The 23,339-nt window shown below is 37.4% G+C and overlaps 1 protein-coding gene across 1 annotated transcript in view; it reads right to left on the bottom strand.

Moving 5' to 3' along the window:
• The window catches only part of LOC100329037 (kielin130 protein), a 138,295-nt gene that overhangs the window by 100,279 nt on the left and 14,677 nt on the right, over nucleotides 1-23,339 (bottom strand). The window contains exons 17-19 of the mRNA XM_085498999.1: nucleotides 18,392-18,496; nucleotides 13,057-13,152; nucleotides 3,374-3,502 (exon numbers count right to left, since the gene is read on the bottom strand). Of these exons, the coding sequence (XP_085355125.1) occupies nucleotides 3,374-3,502; nucleotides 13,057-13,152; nucleotides 18,392-18,496 (330 nt within the window). The remainder of the gene's footprint in view (nucleotides 1-3,373; nucleotides 3,503-13,056; nucleotides 13,153-18,391; nucleotides 18,497-23,339) is intronic.

Here is a 23,339-nt window from a genome sequence, read left to right as displayed (position 1 = left end):
CTAAGTAATTAATTGGTTTAGTGCTCTCAAGTGGTTGCTTCTATATGACGCTCTAATTGGTTGGTTTAGTCACAGTCCCTCAATGAGGGACTGTGGTTTAGTAAGGTGCTCTCTTAATTGGTTGGTTTAGTAAGATGCTCTCTAATTGGTTGTTTAGTAAGGTGCTCTCTAATTGGTTGGTTTAGTAAGGTGCTTTTTAAATAGTAACTTGATTTTTAATTGGTTTAGTAAGATGCTTTCTTAATTGGTTGGTTTAGTAAGATGCTCTCTTAATTGGTTGATTTTGTAAGATGCTCTCTAATTGGTTGGTTTAGTAAGGTGCTCTCTAAATTGGTTGGTTTAGTAAGATGCTCTCTAATTGGTTGGTTTTGTAAGATGCTCTCTAATTGATTGGCTTAGTAAGGTGCTCTTTTAATTGGTTGTTTAGTAAGGTGCTCTCTAATAGGTTGGTTTAGTAAGGTGCTCTCTAATTGGCTAGTTTAGTAACTAAAGGTGATCACATATTGGTTACAAATTAGCAAAGTGCATGGTCTCTAATTTGTTGAGTTCTTCCACTGTGCTAGAGGTGACTGGATTAAAAATTGAATTTGAAGCAGATTGAATCTTAGTAGGCTATTGCAAAAATACTGGAAAATATACATCACAGTCTCAACCAGGAATGCATAACCTATGAACTCAACCAGGAATGCATAAGCTCTGAACACAACCAGGAATGCATAATCTATAAACTCAACCAGGAATGCATAACCTATAAACTCAACCAGGAATGCATAACCTATAAACTCAACCAGGAATGCATAACCTATAAACTCAACCAGGAATGCATAACCTATAAACTCAACCAGGAATGCATAACCTATAAACTCAACCAGGAATGCATAATCTATAAACTCAACCAGGAATGCATAACCTATAAACTCAACCAGGAATGCATAACCTATAAACTCAACCAGGAATGCATAACCTATAAACTCAACCAGGAATGCATAACCTATAAACTCAACCAGGAATGCATAACCTATAAACTCAACCAGGAATGCATAACCTATAAACTCAACCAAGAATGCATAACATATAAACTCAACCAGGAATGCATAATCTATAAACTCAAGCAGGAATGCATAACCTATTAACTCAACCAGGAATGCATAACCTATTAACTCAACCAGGAATGCATAACCTATAAACTCAACCAGGAATGCATAACCTATAAACTCAACCAGGAATGCATAACCTATAAACTCAACCAGGAATGCATAACCTATAAACTCAACCAAGAATGCATAACATATAAACTCAACCAGGAATGCATAATCTATAAACTCAAGCAGGAATGCATAACCTATAAACTCAACCAGGAATGCATAATCTATAAACTCAACCAGGAATACATAATCTATAAACTCAACCAGGAATGCATAACCTATAAACTCAACCAGGAATGCATAACCTATAAACTCAACCAGGAATGCATAACCTATAAACTCAACCAAGAATGCATAACATATAAACTCAACCAGGAATGCATAATCTATAAACTCAAGCAGGAATGCATAACCTATAAACTCAACCAGGAATGCATAATCTATAAACTCAAGCAGGAATGCATAATCTATAAACTCAACCAGAAATGCACAACCTATAAACTCAACCAGGAATGCATAATCTATAAACTCAACCAGGAATGCATAACCTATAAACTCAACCAGGAATGCATAACCTATAAACTCAACCAGGAATGCATAACCTATAAACTCAACTAAGAATGCATAACATATAAACTCAACCAGGAATGCATAATCTATAAACTCAAGCAGGAATGCATAACCTATAAACTCAACCAGGAATACATAATCTATAAACTCAACCAGGAATGCATAACCTATTAACTCAACCAGGAATGCATAACCTAAAAACTCAACCAGGAATGCATAATCTATAAACTCGACCAGGAATGCATAACATATAAACTCAACCAGGAATGCATAACCTATAAACTCAACCAGGAATGCATAACCTATAAACTCAACCAGGAATGCATAACCTATAAACTCAACCAGGAATACATAATCTATAAACTCAACCAGGCTTGCATAACCTATTAACTCAACCAGGAATGCATAACCTATAAACTCAACCAGGAATGCATAATCTATAAACTCAACCAGGAATGCAAAACATATAAACTCAATCAGGAATGCATAACCTATAAACTCAACCAGGAATGCATAACCTATAAACTCAACCAGGAATGCATAACCTATAAACTCAACCAGGAATGCATAATCTATAAACTCAACCAGGAATGCATAATCTATAAACTCAACCAGGAATGCATAACCTATTAACTCAACCAGGAATGCATAACCTAAAAACTCAACCAGGAATGCATAATCTATAAACTCGACCAGGAATGCATAACATATAAACTCAACCAGGAATGCATAACCTATAAACTCAACCAGGAATGCATAACCTATAAACTCAACCAGGAATGCATAACCTATAAACTCAACCAGGAATACATAATCTATAAACTCAACCAGGCTTGCATAACCTATTAACTCAACCAGGAATGCATAACCTATAAACTCAACCAGGAATGCATAATCTATAAACTCAACCAGGAATGCATAACATATAAACTCAATCAGGAATGCATAATCTATAAACTCAACCAGGAATGCATAACCTATAAACTCAACCAGGAATGCATAACCTATAAACTCAACCAGGAATGCATAATCTATAAACTCAACCAGGAATGCATAATCTATAAACTCAACCAGGAATGCATAACCTATAAACTCAACCAGGAATGCATAACCTATAAACTCAACCAGGAATGCATAATCTATAAACTCAACCAGGAATGCATAACCTATAAACTCAACCAGGAATGCATAACCTATAAACTCAACCAGGAATGCATAACATATAAACTCAACCAGGAATGCATAACCTATAAACTCAACCAGGAATGCATAACCTATAAACTCAACCAAGAATGCATAACATATAAACTCAACCAGGAATGCATAATCTATAAACTCAAGCAGGAATGCATAACCTATAAACTCAACCAGGAATGCATAATCTATAAACTCAATCAGGAATGCATAACCTATAAACTCAACCAGGAATGCATAATCTATAAACTCAACCAGGAATGCATAATCTATAAACTCAACCAGGAATGCATAATCTATAAACTCAACCAGGAATGCATAACCTATAAACTCAACCAGGAATGCATAACCTATTAACTCAACCAACAGCCTATGAACATTCACAGACATCATACATACACATTACAAAACGAAACACATTTTGAATTTTGTGTACTTGTATATATTGTAATGTTCCTACTTACCAAAGCTAATTTGACAAGTTCTACCATCTGCACCCAATATGTAACCATCTTCACATATGCACATATAAGATCCATATGAATTGATGCAGTCATGGTCACAAATATCCTTTCTTTCACACTCATTTATATCTGTGAATAACAATATGGTAATTATGTTGGCATCTATAACACATTTAGCGCAGGAAACTGTGAATTTACTGTTCTGTAAGAAGACTGAATTTGTTAAAAAAATATTTACGCTCATTCCATCAAATTTCTCTTATTTGGGTCAAACTATGTCATCAACACTGAACATATTTCAGACAATTGATATCACACTCAAACCTTTTTTACATTGAATGCTATACAAACAATGTGCAAGATGTGGAATCTTGTACTCTGACCTTAATTTCTAAGGTAAGCACCGTCACTTACCAACACATAGCACACCAGTACTTACCAACACATGGCACACCATCACCAACACATGACACACCATCACATACCAACACATGACACACCATCACTTACCGACACACCATCACTTACTGACACATGGTGCACCATCACCCACTAACACATGGCACACCATCACCCACTAACACATGGCACACCATCACTTACCGACACATGGCACACCAGTACTTACCAACACATGGTACACCATCACCCACTAACACATGGCACACCATCACTTACCGACACATGGCACACCAGTACTTACCAACACATGGCACACCATCATTCACAAACACATGGCACACCATCATTCACAAACGCATGGCACATCATTCGCAAACACATAGCACACCATCACTTACTGACACATGGCACACCAGTACTTACCAACACATGGCACACCATCATTCACAAACACATGGCACACCATCATTCACAAACACATGGCACATCATTCGCAAACACATAGCACACCATCACTTACTGACACATGGCACACCATCACTTACCGACTCATGGCACACCATCACTTACCGACACATGGCACACTATCACTTACCAACACATGACTTACCAACACACCAACACATGGCACACTATCACTTACCAACAAATTGCACACCATCATTTACCAACACTTGACACACTATCACTCACCAACACATGGCACACCATCACTTACCAACACATGGCACACTATCACTTACCAACACTTGGCACACTATCACTTACCAACACTTGACACACTATCACTTACCAACACATGGTGCACCATCACCTACCAACACATGACACACCATCACCTACCAACACATGACACACCATCACTTAATAACACATGGCACGCCATCACTTACCAACACATGGCACAGCATCACTTACCAACACATGGCACACCATCACTTACCAACACATGACACACCATCACTTAGCCAAACATGGAACACTATCACTTTCCAACACTTGAGACACCATCACTTACCAACACATGACACGCCATCACTTACCAACACATGACACGCCATCACTTACCAACACATGACACGCCATCACTTACCAAGACAGGTAAAATTGTCATCTCCAAGTAGAAATCCATCTTGGCAAAAACACAGAAAACTACCTGGTATATTGATACAGGTAGCAAATCCACAAATACCAGGACGCAAACACTCTAGTAATTTTGAATTCCCCCTTAATATCAACTTTAACCCATCCCCCCAAGTGACTTGTTTTATCTGTTATGTATTTTTTTAAATATGTCCTTATGAAATAATTGGTCCATCGTAGTGGGAAGTTTACTGACCCTTATCACATGTCATTCCAGTGTATCCTTCCGCACAGTGGCATTCACCTCCTTCACATATTCCATTTACACAAGGTGGCGAACAAAATATTGTCAACAAATCAAATTAAGATCAGTTGCAAGAACACTTCAGCAATGAATATGCATGTTTGTATGTCTCCCCCCAATAATATATTAATCTTCGAACACCATAATTTTTCATACTAACATCTTAATTATTTTTAAGTATTTTTCAAAACAAGTGACCTGATGGTTAAAATAGCTCAGCTGTCCTACAAGAACATTGTGGCATGTCTAGCAATGCACATCCATGAGCAAAAACACAGTTATCAAATATCAAAGCAATCAGGTTGGTAGTGTTCAAGAAGAAGTTGAAAAAAATGACAACAATATTCAGCAAAAACAGGAAATGAACAAATCTGACAGAGGTCTACCAAAGGTACCTACATACCAAGTATTAAAGCAATGGTAGTTTGAAACACAATTGTTGATGGATGAACGGTGACGGACAATCACTCTGTCATCTATGATGACAGCACAGCTAAAAACATGTTTTTGATCATTTTAGACCAATGTCCTTTTGGCTACAGGTAGGGAAAATAGTTTGGTGTTCAAATAGTTAATGATATGCAACTTACCTAATTAATATGCACATATGGTATATAGAACTTTTTTGTGAATGGTGACAAAAGTTAACTTTGGTGATCAAAAAGTTAATGATATGCAACTTACCTAAATAATATGCACATATGGTATATAGAACTATTTTGCGAATGGTCACAAAAGTTAACTTTGGTGTTCAAATAGTTAATGATATGCAACTTACCTAATTAATATGCACATATGGTATATAGAACTATTTTGTGAATGATGACAAAAGTTAACTTTGGTGATCAAAAGGTTAATGATATGCAACTTACCTAAATAATATGCACATATGGTATATAGAACTGTTTTGTGAATGGTGATAAAAGTTGGCTTTGGTGTTCAAAAGGTTAATGATATGCAACTTACCTAATTAATATGCACATATGGTATATAGAACTGTTTTGTGAATGGTGACAAAAGTTGGCTTTGGTGTTCAAATAGTAAATGATATGCAAATTATCTAATTGATATGCACATATGGTATATAGAACTATTTTTTGAATGGTGACAAAAGTTAACTTTGGTGATCAAAAGGTTAATGATATGCAACTTACCTAATTAATATGCACATATGGTATATAGAACTGTTTTGTGAATGGTGATAAAAGTTGGCTTTGGTGTTCAAATAGTAAATGATATGCAAATTATCTAATTGATATGCACATATGGTATATAGAACTATTTTTTGAATGGTGACAAAAGTTAACTTTGGTGATCAAATGGTTAATGATATGCAAATTACCTAATTAATATGCACAAGTGGTATATAGAACTATTTTGTGAATGGTGACAAAAATTAACTTTGGTGATCAAATGGTTAATGGTATGCAAATTACCTAATTAATATGCACATATGGTATATAGAACTATTTTGTGAATGGTGACAAAAGTTAACTTTGGTGATCAAATGGTTAATGATATGCAAATTACCTAATTAATATGCACATATGGTATATAGAACTATTTTGTGAATGGTGACAAACATTAACTTTGGTGATCAAATGGTTAATAATATGCAAATTACCTAATTGATATGCACATATGGTATATAGAACTATTTTGTGAATGGTGACAAAAGTTGTCTTTGGTGTTCAAATAGTTAATGATAAGCAAATTACCTAATTGTTATGCACATATGGTATATAGAACTATTTTGTGAATGGTGACAAAAATTAACTTTGGTGATCAAATGGTTAATGGTATGCAAATTACCTAATTAATATGCACATGTGGTATATAGAACTATTTTGTGAATGGTGACAAACATTAACTTTGGTGATCAAAAGTTTAATGATATGTAACTTACCTAATTAATATGCACATATGGTATATAGAACTATTTTGTGAATGGTGACAAAAATTAACTTTGGTGATCAAATGGTTAATGATATGCAACTTACCTTATTAATATGCACATATGGTATATAGAACTGTTTTGTGAATGGTGATAAAAGTTGGCTTTGGTGTTCAAATAGTAAATGATTTGCAAATTATCTAATTGATATGCACATATGGTATATAGAACTATTTTTTGAATGGTGACAAAAGTTAACTTTGGTGATCAAATGGTTAATGATATGCAAATTACCTAATTAATATGCACATATGGTATATAGAACTATTTTGTGAATGGTGACAAACATTAACTTTGGTGATCAAATGATTAATAATATGCAAATTACCTAATTGATATGCACATATGGTATATAGAACTATTTTGTGAATGGTGACAAAAGTTGTCTTTGGTGTTCAAATAGTTAATGATATGCAAATTACCTAATTGTTATGCACATATGGTATATAGAACTATTTTGTGAATGGTGACAAAAGTTGACTTTGGTGCTCAAATGGTTAATGATATGCAAATTACCCAATTAATATGCACATATGGTATATAGAACTATTTTGTGAATGGTGACAAAAGTTGTCTTTGGTGTTCAAATAGTTAATGATATGCAAATTACCTAATTGATATGCACATATGGTATATAGAACTATGTTGTGAATGGTGACAAAAATTAACTTTGGTGATCAAATGGTTAATGGTATGCAAATTACCTAATTAATATGCACATATGGTATATAGAACTATTTTGTGAATGGTGACAAACATAAACTTTGGTGATCAAATGGTTAATGGTATGCAAATTACCCAATTAATATGCACATATGGTATATAGAACTATTTTGTGAATGGTGACAAAAATTAACTTTGGTGATCAAATGGTTAATAATATGCAAATTACCTAATTGATATGCACATATGGTATATAGAACTATTTTGTGAATGGTCACAAAAGTTAACTTTGGTGTTCAAATAGTTAATGATATGCAACTTACCTAATTAATATGCACATATGGTATATAGAACTATTTTGTGGATGGTGACAAAAGTTAACTTTGGTGCTCAAATGGTTAATGATATGCAAATTACCTAATTAATATGCACATATAGTATATAGAACTATTTTGTGAATGGTGACAAACATTAACTTTGGTGTTCAAATAGTTAATGATATGCAAATTACCTAATTGATATGCACACATGGTATATAGAACTATTTTGTGAATGGTGACAAAAAATAACTTTGGTGATCAAATGGTTAATGGTATGCAAATTACCTAATTAATATGCACATATGGTATATAGAACTATTTTGTGAATGGTGACAAAAGTTGTCTTTGGTGACCAAATAGTTAATGATATGCAAATTACCTAATTGATATGCACATGTGGTATATAGAACTATTTTGTGAATGGTGACAAAAATTAACTTTGGTGATCAAATGGTTAATGGTATGCAAATTACCTAATTAATATGCACATATATTATATAGAACTATTTTGTGAATGGTGACAAACATTAACTTTGGTGATCAAATGGTTAATGGTATGCAAATTACCTAAATAATATGCACATATGGTATATAGAACTATTTTGTGAATGGTGACAAAAGTTGTCTTTGGTGCTCAAATGGTTAATGATATGCAAATTACCGAATTAATATGCACATATGGTATATAGAACTATTTTGTGAATGGTGACAAAAGTTGTCTTTGGTGTTCAAATAGTTAATGATATGCAAATTACCTAATTGATACGCACATATGGTATATAGAACTATTTTGTGAATGGTGATAAAAATTAACTTTAGTGATCAAATGGTTAATGATATGCAACTTACCTAATTAATATGCACATATGGTATATAGAACTATTTTGTGAATGGTGACAAAAATTAACTTTGGTGATCAAATGGTTAATGGTATGCAAATTACCTAATTAATATGCACATATGGTATATAGAACTATTTTGTGAATGGTGACAAATATTAACTTTGGTGATCAAATGGTTAATGATGTGCAAATTACCTAATTGATATGCACATATGGTATATAGAACTATTTTGTGAATGGTGACAAAAGTTGTCTTTGGTGTTCAAATAGTTAATGATATGCAAATTACCTAATTGATATGCACATATGGTATATAGAACTATTTTGTGAATGGTGACAAAAGTTGTCTTTGGTGTTCAAATAGTTAATGATATGCAAATTACCTAATTAATATGCACATATGATATATAAAACTATTTTGTGAATAATGGTAAAAGTTGACTTTGGTGTTCAAATGGTTAATGATATGCAAATTACCTAATTGATATGCACATATGGTATATAGAACTATTTTGTGAATGGTGACAAAAAATAACTTTGGTGATCAAATGGTTAATGGTATGCAAATTACCTAAATAATATGCACATATGGTATATAGAACTATTTTGTGAATGGTGACAAAAGTTGCATTGGTGCTTAAATGGTTAATGATATGCAAATTACCGAATTAATATGCACATATGGTATATAAAACTATTTTGTAAATAATGGTAAAAGATGACTTTGGTGTTCAAAGGGTTAATGATATGCAAATTACTTAATTAATATGCACATATGGTATATAGAACTATTTTGTGAATGGTGACAAAAGTTGACTTTGGTGCTCAGAGGGTTAATGATATGCAAATTACCTAATTAATATGCACATATGGTATATAGAACTATTTTGTGAATGGTGACAAAAGTTGGCTTTGGTGCTCAAAGGGTTAATGATATGCAAATTACCAAATTAATATGCACAGACGGTATATAGAACTATTTTGTGAATGGTGGCAAAAGTTGACTTTGGTGCTCAAATGGTTAATGATATGCAAATTGCCTAATTAAAAAGCACATATGGTATATAGAACTATTTTGTGAATGGTGACAAAAGTTGTCTTTGGTGTTCAAATAGTTAATGATATGCAAATTATCTAATTGATATGCACATATGGTATATAGAACTATGTTGTGAATGATGACAAAAATTAACTTTGGTGATCAAATGGTTAATGGTATGCAAATTACCTAATTAATATGCACATATGGTATATAGAACTATTTTGTGAATGGTGACAAACATAAACTTTGGTGATCAAATGGTTAATAGTATGCAAATTACCCAATTAATATGCACATATGGTATATAGAACTATTTTGTGAATGGTGAGTAACATTAAATTTGGTGATCAAATGGTTAATGGTATGCAAATTACCTAAATAATATGCACATATGGTATATAGAACTATTTTGTGAATGGTGACAAAAGTTGACTTTGGTGCTCAAATGGTTAATGATATGCAAATTACCGAATTAATATGCACATATGGTATATAGAACTATTTTGTGAATGGTGACAAAAATTAACTTTGGTGATCAAATGGTTAATGGTATGCAAATTACCTAATTAATATGCACATATGGTATATAGAACTATTTTGTGAATGGTGACAAACATTAACTTTGGTGATCAAATGGTTAATAATATGCAAATTACCTAATTGATATGCACATATGGTATATAGAACTATTTTGTGAATGGTGACAAACATTAACTTTGGTGTTCAAATAGTTAATGATATGCAACTTACCTAAATAATATGCACATATGGTATATAGAACTATTTTGTGAATGGTCACAAAAGTTAACTTTGGTGTTCAAATAGTTAATGATATGCAACTTACCTAATTAATATGCACATATGGCATATAGAACAATTTTGTGAATGGTGACAAAAGTTAACTTTGGTGCTCAAATGGTTAATGATATGCAAATTACCTAATTAATATGCACATATAGTATATAGAACTATTTTGTGAATGGTGACAAACATTAACTTTGGTGTTCAAATAGTTAATGATATGCAAATTACCTAATTGATATGCACATATGGTATATAGAACTATTTTGTGAATGGTGACAAAAAATAACTTTGGTGATCAAATGGTTAATGGTATGCAAATTACCTAATTAATATCCACATATGGTATATAGAACTATTTTGTGAATGGTGACAAAAGTTGTCTTTGGTGATCAAATAGTTAATGATATGCAAATTACCTAATTGATATGCACATGTGGTATATAGAACTATTTTGTGAATGGTGACAAAAATTAACTTTGGTGATCAAATGGTTAATGGTATGCAAATTACCTAATTAATATGCACATATATTATATAGAACTATTTTGTGAATGGTGACAAACATTAACTTTGGTGATCAAATGATTAATGGTATGCAAATTACCTAAATAATATGCACATATGGTATATAGAACTATTTTGTGAATGGTGACAAAAGTTGTCTTTGGTGCTCAAATGGTTAATGATATGCAAATTACCGAATTAATATGCACATATGGTATATAGAACTATTTTGTGAATGGTGACAAACATTAACTTTGGTGTTCAAATAGTTAATGATATGCAACTTACCTAAATAATATGCACATGTGGTATATAGAACTATTTTGTGAATGGTGACAAAAATTAACTTTGGTGATCAAATGGTTAATGGTATGCAAATTACCTAATTAATATGCACATATATTATATAGAACTATTTTGTGAATGGTGACAAACATTAACTTTGGTGATCAAATGGTTAATGGTATGCAAATTACCTAAATAATATGCACATATGGTATATAGAACTATTTTGTGAATGGTGACAAAAGTTGTCTTTGGTGCTCAAATGGTTAATTATATGCAAATTACCGAATTAATATGCACATATGGTATATAGAACTATTTTGTGAATGGTGACAAAAGTTGTCTTTGGTGTTCAAATAGTTAATGATATGCAAATTACCTAATTGATATGCACATATGGTATATAGAACTATTTTGTGAATGGTGACAACAATTAACTTTAGTGATCAAATGGTTAATGATATGCAACTTACCTAATTAATATGCACATATGGTATATAGAACTATTTTGTGAATGGTGACAAAAATTAACTTTGGTGATCAAATGGTTAATGGTATGCAAATTACCTAATTAATATGCACATATGGTATATAGAACTATTTTGTGAATGGTGACAAATATTAACTTTAGTGATCAAATGGTTAATGATATGCAACTTACCTAATTAATATGCACATATGGTATATAGAACTATTTTGTGAATGGTGACAACAATTAACTTTAGTGATCAAATGGTTAATGATATGCAACTTACCTAATTAATATGCACATATGGTATATAGAACTATTTTGTGAATGGTGACAAAAATTAACTTTGGTGATCAAATGGTTAATGATGTACAAATTACCTAATTGATATGCACATATGGTATATAGAACTATTTTGTGAATGGTGACAAAAGTTGTCTTTGGTGTTCAAATAGTTAATGATATGCAAATTACCGAATTAATATGCACATATGGTATATAAAACTATTTTGTAAATAATGGTAAAAGTTGACTTTGGTGTTCAAAGGGTTAATGATATGCAAATTACTTAATTAATATGCACATATGGTATATAGAACTATTTTGTGAATGGTGACAAAAGTTGACTTTGGTGCTCAGAGGGTTAATGATATGCAAATTACCTAATTAATATGCACATATGGTATATAGAACTATTTTGTGAATGGTGACAAAAGTTGGCTTTGGTGCTCAAAGGGTTAATGATATGCAAATTACCTAATTAATATGCACAGACGGTATATAGAACTATTTTGTTAATGGTGGCAAAAGTTGACTTTGGTGCTCAAATGGTTAATGATATGCAAATTGCCTAATTAAAAAGCACATATGGTATATAGAACTATTTTGTGAATGGTGACAAAAGTTGATTTTGGTGTTCAAAGGGTTAATGTGTCATGGCAGCAAGTGATGATTTTGTTGGTTACGTTACCATGGGAACATAAATACCATAACTACGCTATAACTACCTACCCTCTGAACATGTATCACCAATGTAACCAGGTTGACATCTACATTTTCCAAGATGACAAATTCCATCATTTTCACAACTTGGCATGCATGGTATCTCTATCAGAAAATAGAAACAGAATGTCATCAATTACATTTCTCAATTCATTAGCAAACACGAATGACACATTTTCTCTAATATAAAAATGTTAACTACATTTATCTCTATCATTCTTGTTTGGAAAGATCATGGACATCCATGCACAGATGACCTATAGGAATGCTATTGGACCTATACAACCCATATAGAGCTGTCCTATAGGAACTGTAAAAGACATGCATTTCCTATAGGACTGCCATTTATAAATTCTAACTCACATCCTACTGTATTGTAAGACTGGAATAAATAATTTGGGAGTAAATTTAGTAGAATAGATGAAATCTAGAATTCTTAGTATTGATATGTTAAGACTCTCAACAATATATTATTAACGATTTTTAAGTCAAACAACTGTCAATTGGGAAGCCATAAAGATGACGCTACAAGCTCCATTGCCAGCACCTCAGATGGACTGGGAAGCACCCGATATAGTGATAGCCTTTGCTCGATTCCGACAAAAATGCGAATTAACATTCAAAAGTGCACTGAAGAATGCCACTGATGAAGAAAAGGCTAGCTATCTATTGTTATGGGCAGGAGAGAAAGGCCTTGATATGTATAACAGCTGGAATTTTGATGATGCAGATGACAGGAAGAAGCCTGACAAAATTTTGGAAAAATTTGTGCAGCATCTTGAACCCAAGGCTAACCACCGCATACATAGGTACCAGTTTCAGGACATGAGACAAGAACCAGAAGAAACAGTGGACAACTTCATGTCAAAATTAAAGAATGTTGCAGCCAAATGCAAATTCGAATCTGACAAAGACATGGAAGAAAGGTTAGTAGATCAACTAATATGGGGTTCATGTCACTCGGATGTTCAAAAAAAATTGATTGGGCGAGATGAGAAGCTTACACTCAAAGATGCGATAGATGTAGCCCGCAGTTTTGAGGCAACAAACAAACAAATGCGATTGCTTGCAAGTAACCAGGACTATTCCTCACCAAATAAATCTGTGAATACAATCAAAAAGTATAGCAAGCCACAAAGCTACAAGCCACAACAACAGACAAAAATATGTAACAATTGTGGGAAAACGCATGACATTTCTGCACGAAAAAATTGTCCTGCGTATGGATCTCAGTGTCACAGGTGTGGAAAAATGAACCACTGGCAATCAGTATGCAAATCATCAAAGAAAATACAAAATCGTCCACCAACACAACGCCGTAATAGACAGCAGATACATGATGTGGGGTACAACACAGATATGACAGAAGAAGAAACCCTGACAATAGGAACTATTCATGCAAATGACAACCGAGAGGAAGTGTATACAATACTGCAAATTGAACGTGCTGAACTGACACAGAAAATAAACCTAAAATGCAAGGTTGAAACAGGTGCCCAGAGCAACGTACTCCCATTGCGTCTATTTCGTATTATCTTTCCAGATAAAATGGATAGTAAAGGCAACCCCAAACCAAACGCATTACAAGGAACAAACATGATTCTATCAGCATATGGAGGATCACGAATCAAACAGTTGGGAACAATAACATTCCCTTGTCAACACAGAGGAAGGAAAATTAACTGTATTTTCTATGTGACAGATGCAACAGGTCCTGCCATCCTAGGCCTAAAAGCACACAGAGCACTTAACCTAATTTCATTACATTGTGCTATAGAAAGTAAACATACAACAAATGCAGCAAAACAGACTGCACATCAAACGGAACAGAAGAGCCCCAACTACATTGATAGCGACATGCCTCTGAAAGATCGTCCACCGATACGAGACAAGGAACATCTACTACAGATGTATCCAGACTGCTTTGATGATGCAGTCGGATGTTTTGAAAACTATACCTACCACATCACTTTAGACCCAAAAGTACCACCTGTAGTACATGCAGCTCGTCGAATACCAATAGAGCTCAGAGACAGACTCAAAACAGAACTAACTGAGATGGAAAACAAAAATATAATTACCTACTGATTGGGTCAACTCGCTTGTCATTCGAGAGAAAGAAAATGGCAGATTACGACTGTGCTTGGATCCCAAAGACTTGAACACTGCAATCAAGCGGGAACACCACCCTACACCAACACCAATCACACATAAGCTGACTGGTGCAAAAGTGTTCAGTAAACTCGATGCCCGGAACGGATATTGGAATGTTAAACTAGATGAAGAGTCATCAGTACTAACAACATTCAACACTCCATTTGGTCGGTACAGATTCCTACAAATGCCATTTGGATTCCGCATGAGTCAAGACGTTTTCCAGTTCAAAGTTGACGAAGCATATCGCAACTGCAAAGGAGCCATAGGCATAGCAGATGACATAAAGTATACGGTTCAAATGAAACAGACCATGACTTACATCTACATGAAGCTATGGAAGACACCAGACGAGCAGGCATAAAACTAAACAGAGATAAATGTCACATAAAAAGCAGAGAATGCAATTTCAATGGTATGCTATACACCGCTGAAGGAGTTAAACCAAGTCCAGACAAAGTCAGAGCCATAGAAATGATGCAGCCCCCAAATGACAAGAAAGAACTGCGAACATTTCTTGGTCTTGTAACATACATGGGTCCATTTATACCCAAGCTGTCAGACCACACAGCATCACTGAGAGAACTCATCAAAGACAACTCAGAATTCGTTTGGACGCCAACACACACAAAGAGTTTCGACAAAATAAAGAGCCTTATCAGTGCAGAGACAACACTCGCCTACTATAACCAAAAGAAACCAGTCATTCTTGAAGTTGACGCTTCATCCAAGGGCATAGGAGCAGTACTACTACAAGACAACAGACCAATCGCCTTCGCATCTAAAGCACTGACACCAGCCGAAACACGATACACAAATATCGAATACGAACTACTTGCTGTAGTATATGGATGTGAAAAGTTTCACACCTATCTATACGGGCGACCCTTCTGTGTCAAGAGTGATCACCGTCCACTTGAGCAGATTCACAAGAAAAACTTAACCAAATCACCACCACGACTACAGCGAATGTTACTACGCTTACAACCATATGATTTTGACATCAGATATAAACCCAGAAAACAAATGCTTCTGGCTGATGAGCTATCGCGTTTGTCACCCCAGGAAACAATTGAAATCCCAGATATGGAAGTGAAGATTCACCACCTGGTAAGCATCACACCAGTAAAGCTATCAATGATCCGAGAAGAAACAAGCAAAGACCCAACCCTTCAGTTATTGATACAACAAATCATACAAGGTTGGCCAGACAGCATCAAGAAAGTACAATCAGTTCTACGACCATACTGGTCAGTACGTGACGACATATCCATTGAGGATGGCACAGTTCTGACAGATAGCAGAATACTCATTCCCACAACATTGAGAGATGACATCTTACAACAAATACACAAAGGTCATCTTGGAATGGAGAAATGCAAACTGAGAGCAAAATCCAGCGTCTACTGGCCAGGTATCTACAAGGACATAGACAAACTTGTCGCAAATTGCACCTTGTGCCAGAAATTTCACAACTCGCAGCAGAAAGAGCCAATAATTCCTACAGAAGCCCCACCAAGGCCATGGCACACTGTTGGAGCTGATTTATTCTACACCAATAACACTTGTTATCTCATTATCGCAGACTACTACTCAAAATCCCCATTCATACGAAAACTAGAAGACCTTCGAGCAAGTACAATAATCCGACTAACTAAGGTATTATTTGCAGAACAAGGCATACCAGAATCCTTTATCTGTGACAACGGTTCACAATTCATGTCAAGAGACTTTAGAAATCTAGCTAATCAGTATGGTTTTGAAATTATAACCTCTTCACCATACTACCCAAAGGGCCATGGATTCATTGAGCGCCACATCCAAACAGTGGAGAAAATACTCAACAAATGTAAAGACTCAGGAGATGATCCAAACTTAGCTTTATTATCACTACGCACTACACCACTAAAATCCAATATACCCTCACCTGCAAAATTACTGAACGGCAGAATCTACAAAACTACATTACCAAATAAAATCCATCCACCACGAAATCAGGAAGATATACGCCACTATCTCACCTCACAACAAGAAATACAAACCCACCACTACAATCAGCATGCCAGACAACTGCCTGAGCTGTTCGTCGGGCAACAAGTTCATGTCCAGAGTCCCATCAATAAGACATGGTCTCCAGCAAAGATAATAAACACAGCTAACACACTAAGGTCATATGAGGTAGAGACAGAGACGGGAAGCCAGTTTCGCAGTAACAGAGTCCACATACGCCCACAGCAGTCAAATGTTAACCTGGCGCCTAAGAAACAAATATCAACACCATTAGACTGTAAACAAGCATCGCTTGCAGATAAAACCACTCAACAGTCAATGCCTAATAGGAAACCATCTAAATCAACAAGATCTAGGAGTAATATACAGATGCCATCACGATTCAAAGACTTTGTTTCTAAATAATCTTCGAACTAAACCTTGTTAACTTTTACAGTTTCACTTGAGTGTTAATATTAATTAGTTACTTATTCAAGTTCATTGAATTCATTGTTAAAATTGTGATTACTAAGTCCAATTCAACCATATTAAGGACATATATTGCCATATCATCGAGTTGAACTTTTCATTATTTTCAAATACCATTGATATTAACATTCTTCAGAGATATCTTCGATACATTGTAAGAACTATTTGAATGATACTTTTGCTTAAAACAAGAAGGGATGTTATATCCTGGCCTTATTATGTATACAGCGCCTCCAATAGGCTAGTCTACAAATATACCCATGATGCATTGTTCTTCTCATCATGGCTGCCTACATGAAATAAATACTGTCCAGGTTAGTTAATCACAATCAAGCCATCCTGTCTTCTATATAATATTGGCGAACATAGAACACTCCAGCCAAAAAATACACACACTTACCAGTGCCCCCATAATCTATTTCTGTGAAAACGAAACCCACCTCACTCAAGCCAGGAAATGCACACACTTACCAGAGCCCCAACAATCTATTCCTGTGAACACCAACCCCACCCAACTCACTTCAGCCAGCAAATGCACACACTTTCAGCGTTCCCACAATCTATTCATGTGACCACCAACCCCATCCCACTCCCACGTACTCCAGCCAAAATATACACACACTTACCATTGTCCCCATAATCTATTCCTGTGAACACCCACCCCACCCACTACAGTCAGATTATGCACAAACCAGATTATGCACACACTTACCAGTGTCCCCACAATTTATTCCTGTGAATCCTCCAGGACATGCACATACTCCATTAATGCATATTCCGTCATTTAAGCACTCAGGAATACACACAGGATTATCAACTAAAAGCAAGGAAAAAACATTATTATAATTAATCATCTTTCAAAACACGTATCATTAAATTAGGCAGAGGGTTTTCAACTCACCTATTCAAATAGTTCATACCCACCATAGACTCCGGTCAGTCAAAATGACAATTTTGTATTGTAAGCATTAATCTGCGATTCAGGCAACGAAGGAGAGAAATCTAGGTCGGGGAAGCCCCATGACCTCATAGATTTTCTTCCACATCATGAACCATGTAACCGAGGCAAGGCATGCGACGCCATCATGATCACTTCTTTTTTATTCTCTTCAAACAAGAACTAAGCCAATCGCTACAGAAAAGTGGGGTGGTTGGGAGGGACCTTGAGTCTATGGTGGGTATGAACTATGTGAATAGGCGGGTTGAAAACCCTCTGTCTAAATTCACTATGTTTAATTACCCACCATAGACTCCGGTCAGTCAGACGCAGAGAGATGGTGCGTTTCTGAGCAAAAACAGAAACAACAAGACATGAATGTCACAGTCCCTGTCATATAATTATAAAATACTCATGTTAAAATAATACATGGAACATCTGCAAACAGTTGAATTAATATGTACTCTATGTGGGTACAGCTCATCATAAAGTGATTTCCCTTAATCTATTGTACTGATAACTGAAAACGTCCATTGACCCGAGTTCGAAAATCTCAGAGTACACAAGTGCAACAAAACTATGTCTCATACATACATGCTCAAGAAACTGCATTCATAAATTTGAGTAAACCTTGATGTACCTTTAATAACAACTTGACTCCTTTGTTAATTAAGGTCTTTGTATATTACCAGGACTTGTTTCAGTATCATCACTATAATTCCCCTCAAAATGTAGCCCTGACACCCCTCTACAGTATCCAAAGAGATTGGTAATGGTACAACCCATCTGTCACTGATTCAGATCAAGGTCATGACCAGGTCGTGACCAGGTCGTGACATCACTGAAAACCCTAGCATTACAATCTAAGCTAATTATTTATTCTGAGCATGCTCAGTTGTTCTCTCAGTGGTTGTTGGGAGAGGTAATTTTTGATGAAAATCATGAAAAAGACTCACTTAGGATTTTTAGATCTGGAAAAAAAAATTATGTGCATATACGGCAAAGACTTATTCATCAACCTGCCAAGTTTCATCGATATCTACTACTACTACAAAATTTCCGAGAAAATGTTAGAGACGTCACAGACAGAAACCGGAAATAAGAAACTATACTCCCTGCGCCTAAAACGGGGACTAATAAAGGGTGTCAGAGCCCAGGACAATATTCCCTACTTATGACTACCACCTAGTTAAGACCAATGACCAACGGAATCTTACCTTGCCAATGTCGTCCCCATAACAAAGCAACTGCTGGGTAGGTGACAGGGGCGGCATGCCCAAGGACGCTAGACCTGGACCCAGATTCTTCGGTGACTAGCATTCCAACGAAAAAGGGGCCGAAACAGTTCTGCATGAGGGCATAGGCCGAAAGCGAGACCTAGACACGTCCAAGGAGTGCTGATGAAAGAAACTTCTCTGCACAAATCTGTAGCAGAGACTACTCTATCGCCTATGTGCAGGGATCCCTGCAGTCGTCCGGGCTGGGTCAGAAACCAAAGTCTGACCCACTACGACGGGACCCACTTTAAGGCAGGGAGCACTTTATGCAAGAGCGAATGAGTTAGTGATCGCACAAACCTCATGCGCTTGTACTTGGTGTCTCTGTAGACACTGTGTCAAAGATGCCAGATGGTCATAAACCTTACACACTGTCGCAGTGATCCACCTGGAAATGGAAGTCGGGGAGGCTGGTCTGTCCTGCTTACCCTGGCCATAACACATGTGCTTGCTGCCATGCCTTGACTCCCTAGTACGGTTCTTGTAGTAACTCAACACTCGAACTGGGCCAAGAAGCAACTTCTCTTGATCCTCGAGCCGACAATGTTGGCCAGACGCAGGATGACGATTGGCTAAGGATCGTGTCCTGGGATTTGGTACTTGTTGAGAAACCTGATTTGTGCCTTGCACAGCAAAGCTTGATTGTCCATAATGGCAGCACAACCATCCAAGAAGGACAAGGCCCTGCTCAGAACAACGCCTACCAGAGGCAAGAGCTAGAAGGAAGACTGTTTTCCACATCAAATATTACAGTGGTGCTGATCCCAGAGGATCCAAGGGTGGTCTGCTTAAAGCTGACAATACAACCGAAAATCCCAATTGGGCAGTTCCCTTGTTTGAGGTCTAGGCTTCTGATGGAAAGCAGTAAACAGTCTCATAATAATAGGACAATAGGCTAGTCTTGTCCCCAAAGAATTCTTGAGGATGGGTGACAAGGCTGGCCTATAGCCAGCAATCACTGGATTGGTGACAAGGCTGTCAACTCATCAGATAAATGGACAAAACGATCAGCTACAGGTACCTGGCCAACAGAGGGATGGTATGGATCAATTTCCCTTCCACTACAGCCATCCACGTACGCCCGCCATTTTGAGACGTTGGCTGTGCTGGTGGTATCCATATTTGCCCTGGCCAGGACGTTGGCAGCTCGCTCAGATAAACCTGAGCGAGTTAACTGAGAGCCTTAATGCTTGTACGTGGTACACCGCTGGGCTCATCAGCAGTGCTCAGGAAACTGGTGTTTCGACTACCATTTCCAACAGTAGTGGAAGCCAGGCGTCAAAGTTTCTCCAGTATCCAGTGAATAGCGGGAAGGAAAGAAAGGCGTACACGTCCATGTGGACCTACAGGATGGACAAAGTGTCGCTGGCCCAGGCTCTTGGAGTTAGCAGGAGTGTCACGTACATCAGGAGCTTGGCATTCCGGGGTGTGGTGAATAGGTCTAACCTTGGACAGTGCCACTGCCGAAACAGTCTGGAGGCTATCCCCAATTGATATGCAGGGGCCACATTCCTTGGGCTTGTTCACCCAATAGATGCACTCCCCAACCTGTGAAGGAGGCATCTGTTATCAGAGTCATAACTGTTGCAAGCCCCCTGCCTGAGGTTGGAAATTGTTTTCCACCATGGCAAGGCATCACTCGCTTGGTCCGAGAGAGTTAGGTGATACGGTGCTGCAACAAAGTGAACTGTACCAGGGGGCTGCCTATAAACACGGCTTGGGAAACCCTGCAAACTGAGGTCATCATTCCAATGTTACGCATCAGTTCTTGGAGAGACACAGAGGGAACTTTGACTAGACAATCGGCTAGGCCGCTTAGTGCTAGGCAACGAGCCTCTGATGATCGTACCAAGCCCGCCTCCGTGTCGAACTCCATGCCCAGAAACCCAAACGCTGTGTTGGGTGTGGATGGGTCTTTTCTTGATTTACTAGGAAGCCCAACTGGTGTAGTAAATCCTGTGTTAGCCTTACTTGCTTGCTAACAGCCCCTTGTTTTGGTTGTGTAGCAACCAGTCATCTAGGTACGGATTGATGTGTACCAATGCCCAGTGCAGCACAACCTGTTTCAGCACCACATACTAAACTTTTTGGCCCAAATGGGTGAATCGAAGAAGTTGCTGACCTGCAGGGTGCATCGGTATGTGCCAGTAAGCATCGCTCAAGTCTAGCGAGGCTAACCAGTAGAAAAAAAGCACAGAGAGTAAAACGGTGCTCGGTGTTTCCAGGAAGCACCATACTGATTTAGTCTGATTAAGTCCAGAACTGGACGCAGCCACCTGTAGTATTTGGAACCACCAACACTTGCGGGTAGAAGTCCGGACTTATGGCCGGGTCCTCTATCCTGTATATAGCGCCCTTTGTAAGCAAACTCTGTCGGATTGCTTCTGCTTTGCGGGGATCCCCTGGCAGCACCCCCAATGGGAGGGCTGTTGACAGAGGAGGTGGAAATCGCAGCGGGATCTTGTAACTGTGTATCACCACCTTGAAAGTCCAGGGGTCGGCTATGTGCAATCTGTGTGCGACAGAGATATGTGGATTTGGCGGTTCTACTTCAGGAGTGATCTCCCCTCCGCCGAGCTGAGACCCCGCAATGCCTGTAGGAGTTGATAGGTTCAGACTCCCGGCGTACAAATTCCCATCTCCCTTGTCAGGCGAAAGCATCAAACTTGCTTCCCCTGCGAGTTGGGTGGGCGACCACCTTTCTGGGTGGAGTGCCGCCACACTTCCCTCCCTTCGAAGAGCCGGGACGCTTGCCTCCTGGCTACTTCTGGCCAGTGGGTGCTGGCTTTGGTCATTATGTTTTTTCAGCTTGGGGTCCTTTCCTTGGGGTGACGCACCATGTGACTCAGTTCGTCGGTGAAAACAGCCAAAACAGCATCCCGCTGTACAGAGGCAGCCCCTGCCAAAAGAGCCAGGTGACACTGCGGAATATCCCGCTTAACCTGGTGGTGTCCCACCAACAACTGTGTCTGCTGGTTAAGACTTCGTCTTTAAGACTTCACAGTGCTGGATCTCAGGGCGTGGATTGTTTCCAACTGAACTGCTGAAAGATTACATGAACGTGGCCATCCCCCTTTGCCCGTCCCACCGAACTAAAAATAGTGGTACCGGGGTCGGCTCCAGACTCAGCTGGCTCCAGTATCAAACACCACATCAAAAGGGTAGCACTTAGTCCAGTGGAAAAATTGCCCCACCCAAAGACATAGGCCTCTATTCCGCAGGGGACCAACACCGTCTGTACGTTCCCACTGAGTCCAGCACTGGACCGGACCAGGAGAGTCATGTAGTCGGTGTTGCTTTGTATCACACTGTCTGGATCCCGGAAGTGACAGCACTACCGAGAGTGACTTCTTCAGAATTGAGGGTGGGGGGTAGAAGATCGGATCACTAGGATCTATGTTCCCTACATCACCCCCACAGCGTGGATCACAGAGTCGTTACGAAGA

Source organism: Saccoglossus kowalevskii, chromosome 5 (assembly GCF_978046115.1).
Source record: "Saccoglossus kowalevskii chromosome 5, keSacKowa6.1, whole genome shotgun sequence".
NCBI lineage: Eukaryota > Metazoa > Hemichordata > Enteropneusta > Harrimaniidae > Saccoglossus > Saccoglossus kowalevskii.
This window is presented reverse-complemented; position numbering and strand designations above follow the sequence as displayed.